General features: G+C 34.5%; 1 protein-coding gene across 12 annotated transcripts in view; it reads left to right on the top strand.

Moving 5' to 3' along the window:
- Positions 1-19,194, top strand: part of ANKRD28 (ankyrin repeat domain 28) — a 195,011-nt gene that overhangs the window by 55,868 nt on the left and 119,949 nt on the right. For 7 of the 12 annotated variants that reach the window (XR_008677970.2, XR_008677968.2, XM_019023464.4 and 4 more), the window contains one exon: positions 12,355-12,438. Coding sequence is in view for 9 of the 12 variants with exons in the window: in XM_019023464.4 (XP_018879009.1) it covers positions 12,355-12,438 (84 nt within the window). In the remaining 3 variants the exon portion in view is untranslated. Of the gene's footprint in view, positions 1-9,479; positions 11,266-12,354; positions 12,439-19,194 lie in introns of those variants that run through there. The other 5 variants (XR_008677969.2, XM_019023462.4, XM_063703423.1 and 2 more) reach the window with 4 other exon arrangements.

The raw sequence follows: 19,194 nt of genomic DNA, 5'->3' as shown, positions 1-19,194 counted from the left end.
TCTAGTGGTAGTCTGCCCAGTGTCTAGTAATTAGCCTTGCTTTTCATAGAGAAGGAAGATGAGATTAATAGGAAACATTTTGGAGATAAAACTCTCATTTTAACAGGTCAAAATTAAGGTGTATTTTACTATTTCATCCTAAAGTATTCTGTTTCTTATGTTTGACATTTTTCTTGTATGTCCATGGCATTTATAAAATGATTTCCTTGCAATTACCCTCTTCCTTCTTGCATGCTTACCCCCAATTTTGTTCGTATGTCCACGTCTGTCCCACATCACTTGGGGAAATCCCGAATATTATAAGCTAATCAGGGTAATCCTATTCTGCCTAGTAGTGATTCGTTTGGGAAGGGACATGTGATCAAAGCCTGGCCCTTTGCATTTCAGGGAAAGTCAGCTTGTGGGGCTTCTAGGAGTCTTCCTCATACCTGAAAAGGAAGACATGGAAGGATATTCCCACTTCTACTGCATGACAATATGTGTTTAATAGGATCCCATGAAGTATAACAATTAACATGTGGCTATGAAGGGAATTATCCTAAGGTTCTTGCTGAGTCTGACAGAGGGAAAAGCTGAAAGGAGCGTAGGTCATATATGATGGCGTTGGATAACTGAATCAGTCACCCTAAAGCCACCTTATTTTAATTCTTGATGTTTGTGATGATAATCCCTTTGTTTAAGCCAGTTGAGAGTAACATCTTATTTTATAAATTATTTTTGGCTTAGGATAGCCCTAATATTAACAAATGTGTTTAATATTCTATTACATAGAAAGTAGACACTAGTGGAAGGCCCATTAAGATGTCATGATGGGCCAGACATGGTGGCTTATGCCTGTAATCCTAACACTTTGGGAGTCCAAGGTGGGCGAATCACCTGAGGTCAGGAGTTCAAGAGCAGCCTGGCCAAAATGGTAAAACGCTGTCTTTACTAAAAATACAAAAATTAGTTGGGTGTGGTGGCGTGCGCCTGTAATCCCAGCTACTCGGGAGGCTGAGGCAGGAGAATCACTTGAACCCAGGAGGTGGAGGTTGCAGTGAGCCGGGATCGTGCCACTGCACTCCAGCCTGGGCTACAGAGTGAGACTCTGTCTCAAAAAAAAAAAAAGATGTGATGATGGCAGCAGTGCTGGTATAGTGGTGAGCATAGCTGCCTTCTAAGAGGTAATGATGAGCGTCTAATTTTAAGATCAGCTATATTGGGTTGAAAGTTTTATAAGTAGTCTTACAAAACTGAATGTTCTAAATGTAAAACACAGACACACAAAAAATTTCTACAATACAGTAACTGATAGCGGATTTAACAACCTAGTTAGGAATGGGCTAATTATCAATTCTTATAGGGGCCTCTTCTTCCCATTTAAGAAGTTCAAAATTGTCTACAGCTAAAGGAGTTGACATTGTTTTACTCTGAATTAACATTGTTACAAGCATGGCTTTTTAAAAGTTTATCGAAGGCGTGAAAATTTATGTGTAAAAGAAACTCCACACCTGAGACACATTACAAACATACCTTCCTTCTTTCAACAATAGAAGTTGCTATGTAAAATTACAGCACTCTTTGATAAAAGGAACTAAAACTCTCTGAGTCATTACTTGAATTTAAAAATAGCTATGGTCAGTATTTTTGTCTCCACTCCAATATGGTTCAGAAAGACATGAATCATTTTTTTTTAGTATTTCCCAAACGATAGCCACTTTGAAACGGAAGTGATGTATGCAGTTGGGTTCAGTTTGTTTGTGAAATAACGAACGTACACTTCAGATACTGATCTTACTGTACTTTTGGGAATTCCTTGGACATCTCACATAATTATTGCTTATAAAGGTAAACATTTTGTAACCATAGCAACTTATTTTAAAACTGAAAATTTTCTCCCTTCAGCTTTTAAAGTGCATTAACTTCATACTACATTTACTCTGGCATCACCACATTGTAAAAGCCAGAATGAATTGCACATAATCTTTCCTCAATCTTTTTTTAAGAAGGGCAAAATTCAGCCTGTTTAAAATAAAAATTTTGCACTCAACTGATTTTAATATGAGGGCTAAATTGTCTTTGATATAGTTGCTGAACAATAATTAACTTTGCAAATAATAATGTAGATTTCAGAGAATGTGTTTATCCTTGGCCTGATAGAACATAAGTCATATGTCAGAGATACTACTCATCACATATCTTAGCTAAAAATTTTACTAATCAGATTGACTAGGATATTTTAAAAAGTATCACAACTTTAAAAAAAAGACCTCTAAAATGATGAGTCCTTTTCCTTAATTTCAAACTGCTTCTCAAGGTAATCAAAATTATGAAGAAAATAACCTAACTTTTAAAGACATTACTTAAATGCAGTACTACATACTTGCTAACAGAGTAGTTTTTCTCCCTTTCTTCCTTAGTTTTGGCATATTAGGTGTATTCTAGAAAACTAACCTGTGTTAGATTGGCCTGTTGAATTTTTTACTTATATTCTTTTGGAAGGAAGTAATTCTCTTAAGGCTGAAATCTAAAAATAGTCATCTAAATATTGATTTAAACCTTAAGTTCATATGTGTAACTATTGAATCTACACTTACTTGGAAAAGTCAGTGAAACTCTGTTTTCGTAAGTACCTGCTACGTGAATACATGTGTGTTGGGAGGAGGAAAGAGAGCAAAGTCAGCGTTCTTCTAGTCCCCCATTATAGTGTTAAAATGTTACTAGTCTGCCTGTCTATAAAAACCTTCCTTCCTTTGAGGCACATACCATTTGGCTAGGTGATCCTTCTATTTCTTGTTGCTATCATCTGTCACGTCTCATTCCCCAGTTCCACATCTGGATCATGTTTGTCTGTCATCTAGGTGATTTCATTTCTTTGTAGATGACATTTTGAACATACTTAACTATTTAACAACCTCCACACCAGCAGTCATCTGTACTTGGCTGTAACCACCTCCACTTGGCTGTAACCACCGCAATGACCACATCCTACAACTTGTCTCATTTGCTGTAATTACCTTTGCTTCTGTATGTTTGTTCTTATCTATCCTAGACACCGTGAGCCATTGCTTTTAACTGCTCAACAGTCACTCATACTCATTTTTAACAATTATATATTATAAATGATAGTTTTGAATCTTCAACCATTTTCTGAAAAATGTGATAGAGTTTTTACATGGAATGTTCTAACTAGCAGACCATTGATTTCTTTGACAAAGCACCCTTCCTATAAATTAAAGGAGGAGCAAAATAATGAGGTTTATGGAGAGTTTTATTAAAATATCCATTTTTTTAGAGAATGGACAGTTAGAAGGTATCTGTATATGTCAGTTACAATTAATAACTTCATATGCTACACTCTTTCCTATGATGGACTTGGTAGCAGGTATAGTCTATATCTCGGCCTTCAGTATATACTGTCTTTTACTGTCTTTTATCTTGTACTGGTTAGATTTTTACATGTATGACATAATACCCTATTTAAGTTGCATAAGGAGTTTGAAGGTGATATATGATACCTTATAATTCCTTGGCATGGTATGTATAGTAGAGATATGAATGTCTAATAATTGTTTAATCAGTGCTGTGGTATTTTTGGTGAGTGTTTTAAAAAGTAAGGTATTCTTGCCAAAAGATTTTTAGATAATTTCAGTGTACTGGATTGAGTAGAATTGAGCCAGATCTCACCATTCTTTATGAATTTTTTTAATATTCACCTAGATGTAGGCAACTTTGGTAGTTAACATTTCATTTAGAAGTCATGAGGGTAGATGCTAAGATAATGGGCTCTGTATTAAGTTTAAAACAGAGTTTGAGAACATGAAATGCACCTTAGATATTGATGTAACAAGTAACATTCTTCATTGTATAAATTTGGAAACTAAAAAAGTCCCAAATTTCTTAAACTCCAATAAGCACTGGTTGCTTAAGTCAAAAACCTGGGAGGTTTCTGATTATCATCTTCTCCATCACTCTTGTAGCCAGTCTATTAACATGTCCTATAAATCCTATTTCTAAAATATATTTCTTTTTTTTTTTTTTTTTAAATGGAGTCTTGCTCTGTCGCCAGGCTGGAGTGCCGTGGTGTGATCTCAGCTCATTACAGCCTCCACCTCCCAGGTTCAAGCGATTCTCCTGTCTCAGCCTCCTGAGTAGCTGGGATTACAGGCATGTGCCACCATGCCCTGCTAGTTTTTGTATTTTTAATAGAGACGGGGTTTCACCATGTTGGTCAGGCTGGTCTCAAACTCCTGACCTCATGATCCGCCCACGTTGGCCTCCCAAAGTGCTGGGATTACAGGTGTGAGCCACCGTGCCCGGCCTCTAAAATATATTTCTGTCTCTCCATCTATATGATCATGTCCTAATTCAGATCACCCACTCTGTTGGATTACTGCAGTGGTCTCCTAACTAGTCCTTTGACTTCTATTCTTCTACCCCTTTAATCCGTTCTTCGTATCAAAGCCACATAATGTTTTTAAAGCAAAAGCAAATCATGACTTCCTTAATTAAAAATTTTTAATGAGTTCTCAATTAATGAAAAATACAAACTTTATAACTTGGTTTAACAAGGCCTCTCTATCACATGACCATACCCACTTCTCCAACTGCATATGATATTGTCCCTCATGATTGCTTGCCCAGCCACATGGGCCACCCATTAGTTCCTTGTCTTTCAGACATTTTTTTTTATTCGAGAATTTATCACAGTTGCAGTCATATAGTATTTATTTGTGTGTATGGTTCATTAGAACAAGGATTGACTATTCATAATTTTGTTTTCTCAGCTTGGCAGAAAGACTGGCACATAGTAGATGAATATAAACTAGGTGAATGGATGGGGCAGATAAGTGATCGGCTGACTAGATGTTACTGAGCCTCTGTTTCTCATTTAGAGATTTGATAACAGTACCCACCAAAATGGTGGCTGAAGATGGTTGAGAATATTTGTGGTAACTGTTTCCATCTCTTTCTCTCTCCTCTGATTGTCCTTAGCTTATCCAGGAAAATATGAATTATTTTCCAGCAGATTTCTGATTATTGTTTCTAGTATAATATGTTATAGCTCAAGTTTCTAACTCATTTTATTTATTGAAGATTTAAGTAGCCACATTGTACTGGAGTATGGATGTTGGAAGAACAGGGCTCGAAGGATATATGTCCACTCATAGATAATTAAAGGAAGAGTAAGATTATCATTTAGAGTTAGGCTCAGCTCCAAGTACCAGAGATGCAAAATTACAGTTTCTTAAACAAGGCAGGACTTTTTATTTCTCTCTAACATAAAAGTCAGAAAGTAGACAGTCCAAGGCTTGTATGACAGTTCTGTTTGGCAAAGTCCTCAAAGACCCAGCTCCCTTCTAGCGTAGTTTCACTACCCTAGACTATGGTCCTTGTTTGGTTTAAGATAGTGGCCAATCATCTTTGTTCCGGGAAGCAAGCTGAATATGCTAGTTGGTCTTTAAGAAAGTTTTCTGAAAGGCACACAACATCTACTTAAAATTTTGGTCAAACTTTTTCATGTGGCTCCTAGCTACAAGAGAGCTGAGAAATGTAGTCTTTATTGTGTGAGGCTCTGTACTTACCTAAAGCTGAAATGGAAGCCTGGAGGAATGGACACAAAATACAGATCTTTGCAGAAAACACATGTAATATTAGAATGTGCTAACAATCTGCAGTATACAGTACTATTAATATTGGAAGGGTTAACAATTTATTATTACGAATGTAACGTACCAGTGGGATCACACCACTTGAGATCGTCAAACGATATTGGTTAATGACCATTTTGGCATTATGACTGCATAAAAAATAAGTGTCCTGGATCATAAATATATTACCTGCAGAGAGTTAAGTCTGATCTATTATTAGGATTTTGAGTTGTGTTTTAAATATTTAGTGACTTTCTTGCAGTGGCTCTAATAATCACATAGATAATTGCATGGATTCTGGCCTGTGTAGCCTAGAAAGCAGCTATTCCTTGATTTCTCCCCCCCTCACCCTCTACCTCATTTTCTTTTAATTCTGTTCATAAGACTTTTTTTTCCTAAAGTATATGGATAGATGAGGCATAGCTCAAGAAGATTGGTGAGGATTCTTGATCTGTCAGAAATGTTTTCTATAACATTGTTTGAACCCACTTCCTTACCGTCTTTCACCACAAGCTTTTTATTTTCAAATACTCAGAGACCAGCTTGTTTACTTGGCACAGAGTAGCCACTTAATATACCCTGAGTATTCTATTCTGTGATAATACGGAGTTCACAGATGTGTAAGACAAAAGGTGAGGTTTAGGTTGGATCTTGTTGCAGAAAGGAAAAATCGTTTGTGTCAAAAAAAGAAGTTCAGGTGTAACAATTAGGAACCCAAAAATTATCTTCCAGTGACTTAATGTTTTTATAATCAGTAAAAAGGTTTAAGCCAGCTTTACCATTATGTGATTCTATTAATAGTAGGAGTAAGCTCTTAATAGGATACATTTTAGTATAAAGAATAGAAGGATTATAAAGCTGTCAGAGTTGAACTTGTTAGCTTATTAAAAACTTAATCTAATATGGCCTAAAAAATAAGTACCAAAGAAAATAACCACATCCCCTTGATATTTCTCTAAGTGGAAAAAAATGTTGAACTTACAGTTTGCACAATCTTTATCAGCAGTTTTTTATCAGAAGTACTTTCTCTGTTTCTAAGTTCTGAAATATTCACTTGTCTCCTTTTAAGATGTGAGTTCCTTGAGGGTAGGAGCCTGTCTTATTCAATAGAAGAAGATACAAAACAGTGCTGCTAATTTAAATAATTTGAAAACTGACATATTTCTCTTAGTATTTTTTATCTGCTTTTGATTTTATAATATACCATGGGCTAGTACTTTCTATCCTTTTTCCCAAAGGAATTTTACAGTCCCTAAACTGTAAAATCTAGTGAAGGTAGAAGAATGGAAGAACCTGTAGTCTTTCTTGCCTAAGTTTACTGCTCCCTCTCCCCAATTAACACTTAGTATGTGCTTGTCTAGTTACTAGAGTCTAAAATGAGCTTTTAGCAGACTCTCCAGAGACCACTGAAAAGTTTGGGGACTTGGCAACTGAATGGGATCTCCAGACATTAATCGGAATTACCTCACTTGTACTGGGTCAAGGGGAGGAGGAGTTTAATAGCCTTTGATCCACTCACTGGCTTCACAAGGGATATCATTCAGCTATCCCAAATATCCATAACAATAAGGTTATCTTGTTTAGATTTCACAACACTATGAAGTAAATTCTGTTAATGTCATTTAATAGATGTTAAAATGAGCACAGAGAGGTTACTAAATAAGTGAGTAGCCCAGGATCCCAGAATTACGTTAGTGGGAAGCCTGGATTAGAACTTCAGGCAATTTGACCACAAAATAGCCTACATTCTCAAGCACTGTACTGTTACTCTATTTCTCTTAGACAAAAATCTTTGCAGGTTATTTTTTTCTTATATAAGTGTCAAGAAATTTAGGCTTAGGGAATTTAAGTGGTTTGTCCAAGAACACAGCTAGGAAATGATGGAATCAGAATTGAACTTCAGGTGGGCTGACTCCTGAGCCATTAGTTTTAACCATCACCCCATACCTTTGTTTTATATCCTGTCACTTCTGAAATTTTAATTGTTAACTTATTAGAGATATGAAACTCACTTTGTTGCACCTTAATGCCACCTATATTTTCTGGTTAAAATATATGTATACCAACACACCCCCACTATTCTTGTTTATAAATCTCCACCCTTCCAGAGTCTCGTGACGACAGAATTCATTTCAATGAAATTATTTATAGGTGGAAGAAAGTGGAAGGAAACAATATGTATGTAACACAGTCCCTACCTTCAAGGAGTTTGTTTTCTGGTTGGGAAAGACCTAAGTGTGGAGGTTGACTTAGAACAAGAAACGGGATGTACCTGCTTAAGTCTAAGTAGGTGAACTTAGGTACTAGATACTTTGGAACAAGTTAAGATTGTTAAGATAAAAAGAGATTTTGCTTTGGGGGCTTGGGAACCCTGAAGATGAAATATAGGATATTGTTACTATAGTTGTTTCACTTTTAGATATTTCAAATATCAAGATATTTTTGATTCAGCTATGTGGAGATGGATAACATAATTGATGTATGTTCAATATTTACATACCTTTAATTTGGCATAAAAGTATTTTATATATTTTAAAATATAACTAATGAATTGTTAGCATGTTTTAATTGGTACAAATATGTTAGAGTTATTGCTTCTTCCATAGATTGATACATTTTATATATAGCTTTCAATGGTTCTTGTTTTAAATTCTGACATTCTTATATTTGTATCATGCTGGGATTTTTTGTTTTTTTTTTTTCTTTTTATGGTTTTAAGACTTGCTTTGAAGTACCCATTTAAAAATAACTCGTTTTAGAATATAGCAATAAATAGTATATTCCTTTGTTACCTAAACTTTTCACAACCTTTATAGGTTACCTGTTTGTTAAGATCACTTTTATAAGCTAGTATTATAGGTTGCAAAGATCTGGAGATGAGTGGGGAGAAGAGAGTGTGTCTGTACGTGTGTGTACTCAGTGATAGCAGAATAGATTAGAAAGAGTATGTGTTTGAAATAACACACAACTTTATTAATTTATACAACTTTGGGTAAAATACATCATTTCTGAGTCTGTTTTTCTCTCTATAATGGGAATATAGCAAGGTTATTGTATTAAATGAGAATGTACAGCACATAGCATATCACAGATGTTCAAAAGTAACTATTATGTTTATTATTATTGTTTATTAATAAAAATACTAGTTAATATGAAGAACACAGATTGAAGGGGGACCATGGTATTTTCTTTGTAAGTTTTCTCTTGAGAAATATCCCCCATGTTGGGTAAACAGAGAAAGAAGAAAAAAAAACGATGAAATGATTGGTTTTGACATTTATTTGTGGCTTTGGGAAATTTATAGGGAGGGAGATTATTTGTATTACCCTGTGCCCTTTTGACATAGGTAATTCAGGACGAAGGACATTTTTTTTTTCATGTACCTCTTTAACAGATTTTTAAGGCTTTATTCCCTATCCAAATGGGAAGGTAGGATTATTTTATTTCTTCAGTGAAAAATCAAATGATTTATATAATTTTAGAGTTAGGATTTCTACATTATGAAATTTTTGCTTTTCCCTTTGAAATATGAATCAATGATTGATTAAATTCACCAATTTAGAAATTGTTAGACAATCTTAAATTTCATTTGTTTAAGCTTTGCATTCTAGAAAATAAAATACACCTGGCAGATTAAAACTGATCTTAGTAAAAATATGAATAAAACAATTTCATGGTTTTTATAATCTCATAAAATATTTCTCCATCTTTAAACCTTTTTTATGAGTCCATTGCAGGCATATTCTTACTGCAACTGTCATTATAGGGTTAAACATTTGCTTTATTGTAACACACGAAAGCAGTTAAGCCGTTTGGAATTGTTTACTTGCTAAAACCACTGTTAGTCAGCAGAGGCAGTACACCAGATTTCCTTGTGGCTTTTAGTGGAAAATGTTAAAAGCGCACTCATTTTTCAGTTATAGAATTTTTTAGTTTGATTTGGATTAGTCACAGAACTGGCATGAACCTTCTAATTGTGAAGGCTGTCCAAATGCACTATTTTTTTCTCCTGCTAGAGGAAGTTACATCCCGAGAAGTAGCTCAGATCTCTGGTAAGTGTAACATGTGAGCATTACTAGGCATTTCATCCTGCGGGTCTGCAGTCTTTGCTCTTCAGACTGTTGCTCCGTTGGAATGCTTCTGTGGGACCGATACTGAGGTTCTATAGATATTTTTTAAGGACCTACTCATTTGGGGATGTCAGTGGTGTTTTGCAAGATCATCTGAGGAACAGGAAAGCATTTGAAATCTGAAAAGGATAACTGTGGCGGTTTTCACAGTGGAAGGAAACTATATTGGCAAAGAGGCAGATGATTGAATAAAGTAGTTGGCTCAAAGAAGATGCACAGTCTGCTATTTTTTTCTCTGAATGAAGACTGTTTAATGGAAGCTGTATTCATGTGGAGATCAAAGGAAACACTGGAATGATAAACTACTATGTTTTTTTCCCCCTTTTTCTTTTTTTTTTTTTTAAAGAAAACAAAAAGCCTGAAGCAGTAATTTGAGCTCAAATGCCTTCTAATTCCTTCACAGCCTGCTTGTTCTACTAGGATTCTCCACTAACACCATTTCTGCCTGGTGCCTGTGCCCTTTTGCTGGAGCAGCCACAGACAACTGCCTGATGGAGAAAGAATGAACACTCTGCCTTGCTTATGCTATCGATGGGAATAAAGCTAACTGTGTTTCTTCTATTATATGGGAAATCTGGATTAATCAAGCTGTATTCTAGTACCAAGAGTCGTATTGTCTCTTGTGGTCTGACTCATCACATGTAAATGTACTGCAGCTTTGCTATTAATGCAGAGTGTTTTTTTTTTTTTTTTTTTTTTTTTTTTTGCCCCTTTCCCAAACACTGAAAGAATTGTTAACCTCTGAGCTTCATTTTCAGGATTTGTGCTGAGCTCTAGATCTTTTTTCTGTGAATAGTATCTGCATTAAACCAGTGATGAAGAAATGAAGACAAATTAGAAGTGGAAGCAGAATAGTGAGATTTTATTTTTTATTTTCAGTTATAAGCAAAACAGCTACTGGTAACTATATGACCTTGCAGGCAAGAGTGGGTATCGCTGTGATCATCTCTGTCACAGCAGTTGTTTCTCATTTCATTCTATATTGTGTGGTGTTGTGTCACCAAAAACAATGATTGTTTTGTGCAAGTAAATTTCGGAGATAGAGCAATAAGACTATTTTGGTAGAGGAAAAATATTTTTAAATGAGCTTGGACTCAGTTTTAGTTATTGACATGTTGGTGTGAAATTTCTTCTTAAGTATTGCAGTAATCCAACAGAAATAATAGAATTTCGTTATATTTAGGAAGTTACAAATTATGTAGTCATAATTTTAAACTTGTTTTTCCAGTAGTACTTATTAACTTTAAAAAAAAAAAACCCAGCTGTGCTGTTCAGAGAATGTTTGTAAGTGTTGCACAGAAGAGGAGAAAAAACTACTTGTGCTCTTCCAACTGTGACTTTTATCACATAGCTTGGAATTTAGTGTTTTAAAAGATCGAATGAGTCGAGTGTGTATTGTTGTTTTGGAGGAGGTAGAAGATGAATCTCCTGCATTCATTTCTAAATTGCCACAGGAAAATAAATCCCTACATTCTCCACCTTCTGGAAATGTATTGGTAAGATATGTAAGTTTATATGTTTACTATATTCTACTGAACTGGTAGTATAAATCTTGTTTTTTAAGAATAGATGTAAATTTCCAATAGTTTCTTTACAAACCCAAATTAAAGCAATAGGTGTGTAAATATGATGCAGTTATTTTTGTATAAAATGCACATTTTTCATTTTTACTTTTTCGAATGCTGAGATAACATTTTAGTCTTTACTATGTCTTAATCTCTTTAAAAGACTGTTTAAAAATAATTTGAGAATTAGTAGTTATGGCAACCACGTTTCTGTTTTCATTTTGTGGTTTCAGAAACTGATGTAACAAGAATCAGGAACTCTGCATATTTTAGGAAAGGTTGACTACCCCCAGCAACACTAAGGCATGGCCTTTTCTGTAATGAATTTTATGTATTTACATATAAGACTTTATATGAGATTCAGTCTTCATCTTTAACCTTGGTTTTAGTGCTACTGTCAGCTGGCTCCTTGACTAGTATAGTATACCTTATCAAGAGGCTGTATCGTTGATTAAGAAATTATTATATTTAGTTATGCATGTGTTTGTCTTTTCAAGTTATTTAAGTATCCAGTATTTTTTGGTCTTTGATTAGTGGCTATTTTCATCAACTGCCAGAGTTGCTTTCTTGGGATTTGTATCTTTATACATGTAATGCTAATCCGTGTAAGATAATTTGATGCCCCAAACAGACATTTTCAAAAGAGCCTTCCTTCATGGGCTGGAAATTGCTTAAAAAGTTCTGCCCCACAAGTAGATGTTGAGATCACACATTTGTATTTGGAAGAGTCTTTCTTTTTGTCATATACAGAAACAAAAGGCTTCTACTTACAAGAAATAAAATCTGATTTTGTTTATTATACTACCTAAATTGGGTCAAACTGAATTGATTTTTTTTTTAATTAGGCCTTTTTTTTCCAAGTAGGAATCCTGTACTTTGACATGATTTGGTTTTATGAAACTTCTGGCTAATGTCAAAAGTGATTATTGCTACAGGGAAGAAAACTTGTAGATTCCAGAACTATGTAAAATATCCTTAGTCACCCCACATGGATGATTCTAATGTTTTTATTACTCTCTTCTATTTTAGCCATCACTGGTGCAAGCTATATTTAACGGAGATCCTGATGAAGTTCGAGCACTAATATTTAAGAAAGAAGATGTTAACTTTCAGGTAAAACAGTTAATTCACTGATGCCAGCCTTTAAAACTGCTTTTTAAAATTCTTTCCTAGAATTGTGATTTTTGTTTACAAGACATAATATAACTCTGTAACAGTTGTTTTAAATGAGGGCAGGAAGGTATTGAGGCAAAAGGGAAAACACTGGACATATACTCAGGGCAGTAGCAGCTGGTAGGGGTCTTTTGTTCTCCCAGCTTTTTACTTTGAAATTTTTCAAACACAGGAAAGTTAAAAAAACATGCTGACTACCCATATACCTTTCACTTACTTTTGGCATTGATAACATTTTGCCACATTTGCTTTCTGTATTTATTAATATACAACTTTTACGTGTATATGTAGTAAGTTGCAGAAATCATGATACTTCACCATTAAATACTTAACTGTGCATTTCAAATGAGGATTCTTTTAAGTGTATATCTAAATATAAGATCAGATTTGCTTTTTGTAAATAATCATGGTGAGTGTTTTACAATGGTGCTTGATTAATTTTTGTCAGATTAGGTTTTCAGTAAAGTCATTGTTGGAAAAGTTTTCAGACTTAACGATACAGTAGTATATTCAGTGCTGACATGATGGACAGTTTTAGAGAGGTGGATATATGGATAATTTTCTCTCTCTGTATGTTTTTTCAGTGGCCAGTATTTAGTTTACTAAATTGTGGCTGAAAGTACATTATGTACTCTAACAAAATTACATCCACTAATGTATATATTTTTACCAGAAACAAATGTACCCCTGAGTTATGGAGGGGGTGAAAAGTCATATGATTCACAAAGTCGCTGTGGCAACACCAAAACAGATGACCTAGAAATGATGTGGTTTTAAGAAAGCACCCATTGCAAGCTCATTTTTAACTCTCATCTTTCCTCCTTTTTTTTTAAAATATAATACTGCTGTGACCACTTAATGTTAGGTAGATACAAAAAAGTTTTACCTTATTTTTAAAATAATGAATTATCTGAATAGATTTGAATCATTGGCTAAAACTGTTGTTAATTTTAACATTGGGTAATGAACAGAATGCTATCATTATATATTTTTTAAAACTTTTTCTAAGTGAATTGCCTTCAAGTTTATATGTAGTTGGAAACATGCACCTAATTCAGGATTTATGTATGTATGTATGTATGTATGTATGTATTTATTTAGAGACAAGAGTCTGGCTCTGTTGCCCAGGCTGGAGTGTAGTGGCATGATCTCCGCTCACTGCAACCTCTGCCTCCCGGGTTCAAGCGATTCTCCTGCCTCAACCTCCCAAGTAGCTGGGATTACAGGCACCTGCCACCACGCCCGATTAATTTTTGTGTTTTTAGTAGTGACAGGGTTTCATTCACCATGTTGGCCAGGCTGGTCTCAAACTCCTGATCTCAGGTGATCGGCCTGCCTTGGCCTCCCAAAGTGCTGGGATTACATGCATGAGGCACTGTGCCGGACCATGATTTATTTGTTTTAAATGAAGTGTCTGGTTACTTTACCCAGGGTATACTGAAGAGTATGCGTTTCTTAGAAAATAGCTCAAGGGGTATAGACGCATGAAAAGGTGGAAAACATGTTTTCCATTCAACTCCTAAGGTTTTCTTGTTATTTTGGTTTTATTTTAATAGTACTGACAAATACTACCTTGATTAGAAAGTTTGAACTATAATTCCATTTACCAGGGCTAATTTCTCCATCATTACAAAGTTTATTGTAGCTGACATTACTTTTATGTTATATTTAATCAATTTATCCTAAATTAAAAAAATATTCAGAGTCATTGAGAGCATCAGCTCACTCATCAGTAGGCCTTTCTTGAGAGTAACTCTTTGACAATTGTCTTCAGTGATACAAAGGTTTTTGACAACAACTTTTATGATTGCTTTTAGGCCTTTTCTCTTGTGACCCTTTCTTAGTAGTTGAGAGTGTTGCCTTAAAGTCAAGATTTGTTAACTTTTTGGCCATTATTTGAATTTAAGATGGTAAATATCATCTGATTTTGTTTGATAAGGAATCGTATGGGGTTTTAAAAGGCAATGGGTGTTAAATGCACTGACTTTTAATAGGTAATAAAATATTTTTAAGCTTTATGTCAGTGTGACAGTGGTGTTTTTCCAAAGTAAATTTATTTAAATGAGTATTTGGAGAATAACGTTGGACTTTTTGAAACTCAGGTTTCTCTTAAGTTTTTTGAAGTTGTTTTTATTCATTTTTAGAATGGATATAAGTTCAGATTTATTTCTCTACCATTAAATAGTCATTGTATAATTTTAGATTAGTTTCTTTAGTCACACCCTGAAGTTTTGAATATTGTAGACCACTAAACAGCACTTTTCTTAGTAACACACCTAGTAGATTTTTCTTTTTATTTTAGTGGGTTTTAAAAAAAATTTGTGGGTACATAATAGGTGTCTATATTTATGGGGTACATGGGATGTTTTGGTACAGGCATGTAATGTGAAATAATCATATCATGAAGAATGAGGTATTCATCCCCTCAAGCATTTATCCTTTGAGTTACAAACATTCCAATTACATTATTTAAGTTATTTTAAAATATACAATTAAGTTATTATTGACTATAGTCACCCTATTGTGCTATCAAATAGTAGGTCTTATTCTATTTTTTTGTACCCATTAACCATCCCCACGTCCCACTCAACCCCCCATTACCCTTCCCAGCCTCTGGTAACCATCCTTCTGTTATGTCCCTGAGTTCAGTTGATTTGATGTTCAGATCCCACAAGTAAGTGAGAACATGTGATGTTTGTTTTGCTGTGCCTGCCTTATTTCAGTTAACATAATGATCTCCAATTCTATCCCTGTTGTTGCAAATGACTGGGTCTCTTTTTTTATGGCTGATGAGTACTCCACTGTGTGTATATACCACATTTTCATTATCCATTCATCTGTTGATGGACACTTAGGTTGCCTCCAAATGTTAGCTATTGTAAACAGTGCTGCAACAAACATAGGAGTGCAGATATCTCTTCGATATACTGATTTCCTTTATTTTGGATATATACCCAGCAGTGGGATTGCTCGATCATATGGTAGCTCTATTTTTAGTTTTTTGGGGGACCTCCAAACTGTTCTCCATAGTGGTTGTACATTCCCACCAATGGTGAACAAGGGTTCCCTTTTCTTTACATCCTCACCAGCATTTGTTACTGCCTGACTTTTGGATAAAAGGCATTTTAACTGGGACAAGATGATATCTCATTGAGTTTTGGATATCTGATGATTAGTGATGTTGAGAACCTTTTCACCATTTGTGTGTCTTCTTTTGAGGAATGTCTATTCAGATCTTTTGCCCATTTTTTATCAGATTATTAGGTTTTTTCCTGTAGAGTTGTTTGAGTTCCTTATATTCTGGTTATTAGTCCCCTGTCAGAGGGGTAGTTTGCAAATGTTTTCTCTCATTCTGTGGGTTGTCTCTTCACTTTGTTGATTACTTCCTTTGCTGTGCAGAAGCTTTTTAACTTGATGTGATCCCATTTGTCCGTTTTTGCTTTGGTTGCCTGTGCTTGTGGGCTATTGCTCAAGAAATATTTGCCCAGACTAATGTCCTGGAGATTTTCCCCAGTGTTTTCTTTTATTAGATTCAGTTTGAAGTATTTAATGCATTTTGATTTGAATTTTGTATATGGCAAGAGATAGGGGTCTGGTTTCATGATTTTGCATGTGGTTATCTGGTTTCCCAGCACCATTTATTAAAGAGACTTGTCTTTTCCCAGTGTATGTTCTTGGCACCTTTGTCAAAAATGAGTTTGCTGTAGGTGTTTGGATTTGGTTTTGGGTTCTCTATTCTGTTCTATTGGTACACATGTCTGTTTTTGTGACAGTACCATGCTGTTTTGGTTACGATAGGTCTGTAGCATAATTTGAAGTTAAATAATGGGATTCCACCAGTTTTGTTCTTTTTGCTTAGGGTAGCTTTGGCTATTCTGGGTCTTTTCTGGTTCCATATAAATTTTAGTATTTTTTCTATTCCTGTGAAGAATTCCATTGGTATTTTGATTGGGATTGCATTGAATCTATAGATTGCCAGGACATTTTAACAGTATTGATTCATCCCAATCCATGAACATGGAATATTTTTCCATTTTTTGGTGTCCTCTTCAATTTTCTTCATTCGTGTTTTATTGTTTCCATTATAGAGATCTTTTACTTCTTTGGTTAATTCCTAAGTATTTAATTTTATGTATGGCTATTGGAAACAGGATTACTTTTTAGTTTCTTTTTCACATTGTTCACTGTTGGCATATAGAAATGCTAGTGATGTTTGTACATTGATTTTGTATTCTGGAACTTTACTGAATTTATCAGTTCTAGTTTTCTTGTGGAATGTTTAGGTTTTTCCAAATATAAGATTATATCACCAGCAAACAGGTATAATTTGACTTCTTCCTTCCCAATTTGTATGCCTTTGATATCTTTCTCTTGTCTGATTGAGCTAGATAGGACTTCCAGTACTATGTTAAATAACAGTGGTGACAGTGGGCATCCTTGTGTTGCAGGTCTTAGAGGAAAGATTTTCAGTTTTTCCTCATTCAGTATGATACTAGCTGTGGGTCTTTCATATATGGCTTTTATTATGTTGAGATATGTTCCTTCCATATCCAGTTTTTTGAGGGTTTGTATCATGAAGGGATATTGAATTTTTTAATCAAATGTTTTTTCAACATCAGTTGAAATGATCATATGGTTATTCTTTATTTTTTTGATATGATATATCATGTTAATTGATTTTGTGTTTTGAACCATCCTTGCATCCCACAGATAAATCCCACTTGATCATGATGAATGATCTTTCTAATATATTGTTGAATTCAGTTGTGCTAGTATTTTGTTGAGTATTTCTGCATTAATACTCATCAGCGATACTGGCCTGTAGTTTTCTTTTTTTGATGTGTCTTTGTCTGGTTTTGGTATCAGGGTAATACTGGTCTTGAATGAATTTGGAAGTATTCCCTCCTCTATTTTTTAGAATATTTTGAGTAGGATTGGTATTAGTTCTTCTTTAAATGTTTGGTAGAATTCAGCAGTGAAGCCATTATGTCCTGGCCTTTTCATTACTAGAAGACTTTTTATTACAGCTTTGATCTCATTACTTGTTACTGGTCTGTTCTGGTTTTGGATTTCCTCTTGTTTCAATCTTGGTAGGTTGTATATGTCTAGGAATGTGTCCATTTCTTCTACATTTTCCAGTTTATCAGCATATATAGTTGTTTACAATAACCACTAACAAGCCTTTGGATTTCTGCATAAGTCATAATGTCTGTGTAAGTTGTAATGTCTCCTTTTTCATTTCTGATTTTATTTGGATCTTCTTCTCTTTTTTTCTCAGTCTGGCTAAAGGTTTGTCAATTGTATTTTTTTAAGTCAACTTTTTGTTTCCCTAATAGATTTTTAGCAAACTTTAATTTTAAAAAATTATATATTCATATTATTTGGTATGACATGAAGTCTTCTAGAAGTCATGTAACATAGTTTCACTAGCAAATACTAGAGTTTTATGTTTGGCAGATTTTGGCCACAGATATAATAATTGACTACCTGAATAAATAGAGGTTTTTTGCTTGTGTAATAATTTAATCTAGAGCATGGTAATTTGGGGTTGTTTAAAACAGCAATGTCAGAGCTCTGGGTGAGCTTCTCTGTGAAACTCTTGGCTTTCTCATAATAAAGAGATGACTGCTGCATCATGTACTTATGGGAGACAACCAAAGACATTGGAAAAGAGACTCTCCTGTACATTTTCTTTTCTTTTCTTTTCTTTTTTTTTTAAAAAAAGGAGAAAACATCTCTTCGAAAGTCCCCACAAAATTCCTTCCTAAGGTTCCATTGGTTACAAGACTACTCTAAACTAATTCACCAGCAAAGCACAATGGGATTCGCTTTTCGCTAGATCAGTCTTGGTTCATCACCTGGTTCATCCCCTGGAGCAGGAATAGGGCTTCAGTGGATTTCACTGAATATATTGCCATATTCAGGAGTAAATCAGGATTTTCATAGGAAGGAAGAAAGGGAAAATAGTTGTTTGGATAGGAACCTAACTGGTTATTAGTTGCCTAAAAACTGTTGAAATAGCAAAATTTTGGAAAAATAAGTCACCTGGATGTGGAAGAAGCACTGTAAACCATAAAAGGGCAAATGCAATCAAAATGTTTTAAAAGCAGAGTGGTACATAGAATGTGAAGAACAGTTGGACTCTAAGTTGAAAGACCTAGATTTTCATATCTTCTTAGCCTTACTGGCTATACAAGTTGAGTGAATCCTGTTAACTTCAGCCCTCACTCTTCTTTTTTTTTTTTTTTGGGTAAATGTGTAGGGTTACATTAATGATCTTCACAATCTTTCCCCACTCCAAATTCAGGACACTCTAAAAATTCTAAATGACTTTCAGTGACCTCCAGCTTTTGCCCAAAAGCTTTCATTTGTGTTTCTAGATTTTCGTGACCAAAATAATAAATGCCTTTCCCTAAGATTTACTAGAACTTAATGCCATGTTGTAGAACCCAAATAAGTTAATCTGAAATATTAATGATACCACATTTTAGAGGAAAACTTTGATTCTTCTTTATAAGAAAATTATTTTCTACAAATATAAATTTTTTATTAAGAGTATTAAAATTGGTGTTAATTGTAGAACTTTACTTTTGAGACAGACATAGGCATAAGCCATTTTGTATTACTCAATTTAACTTACACAACAGTTTTGTAAAATTGACAGGTTAACATTTCTACTAAAATTCACAAAAATTA

The sequence above is a fragment of the Gorilla gorilla genome, chromosome 2 (assembly GCF_029281585.2).
Source record: "Gorilla gorilla gorilla isolate KB3781 chromosome 2, NHGRI_mGorGor1-v2.1_pri, whole genome shotgun sequence".
NCBI lineage: Eukaryota > Metazoa > Chordata > Mammalia > Primates > Hominidae > Gorilla > Gorilla gorilla.
This window is presented reverse-complemented; position numbering and strand designations above follow the sequence as displayed.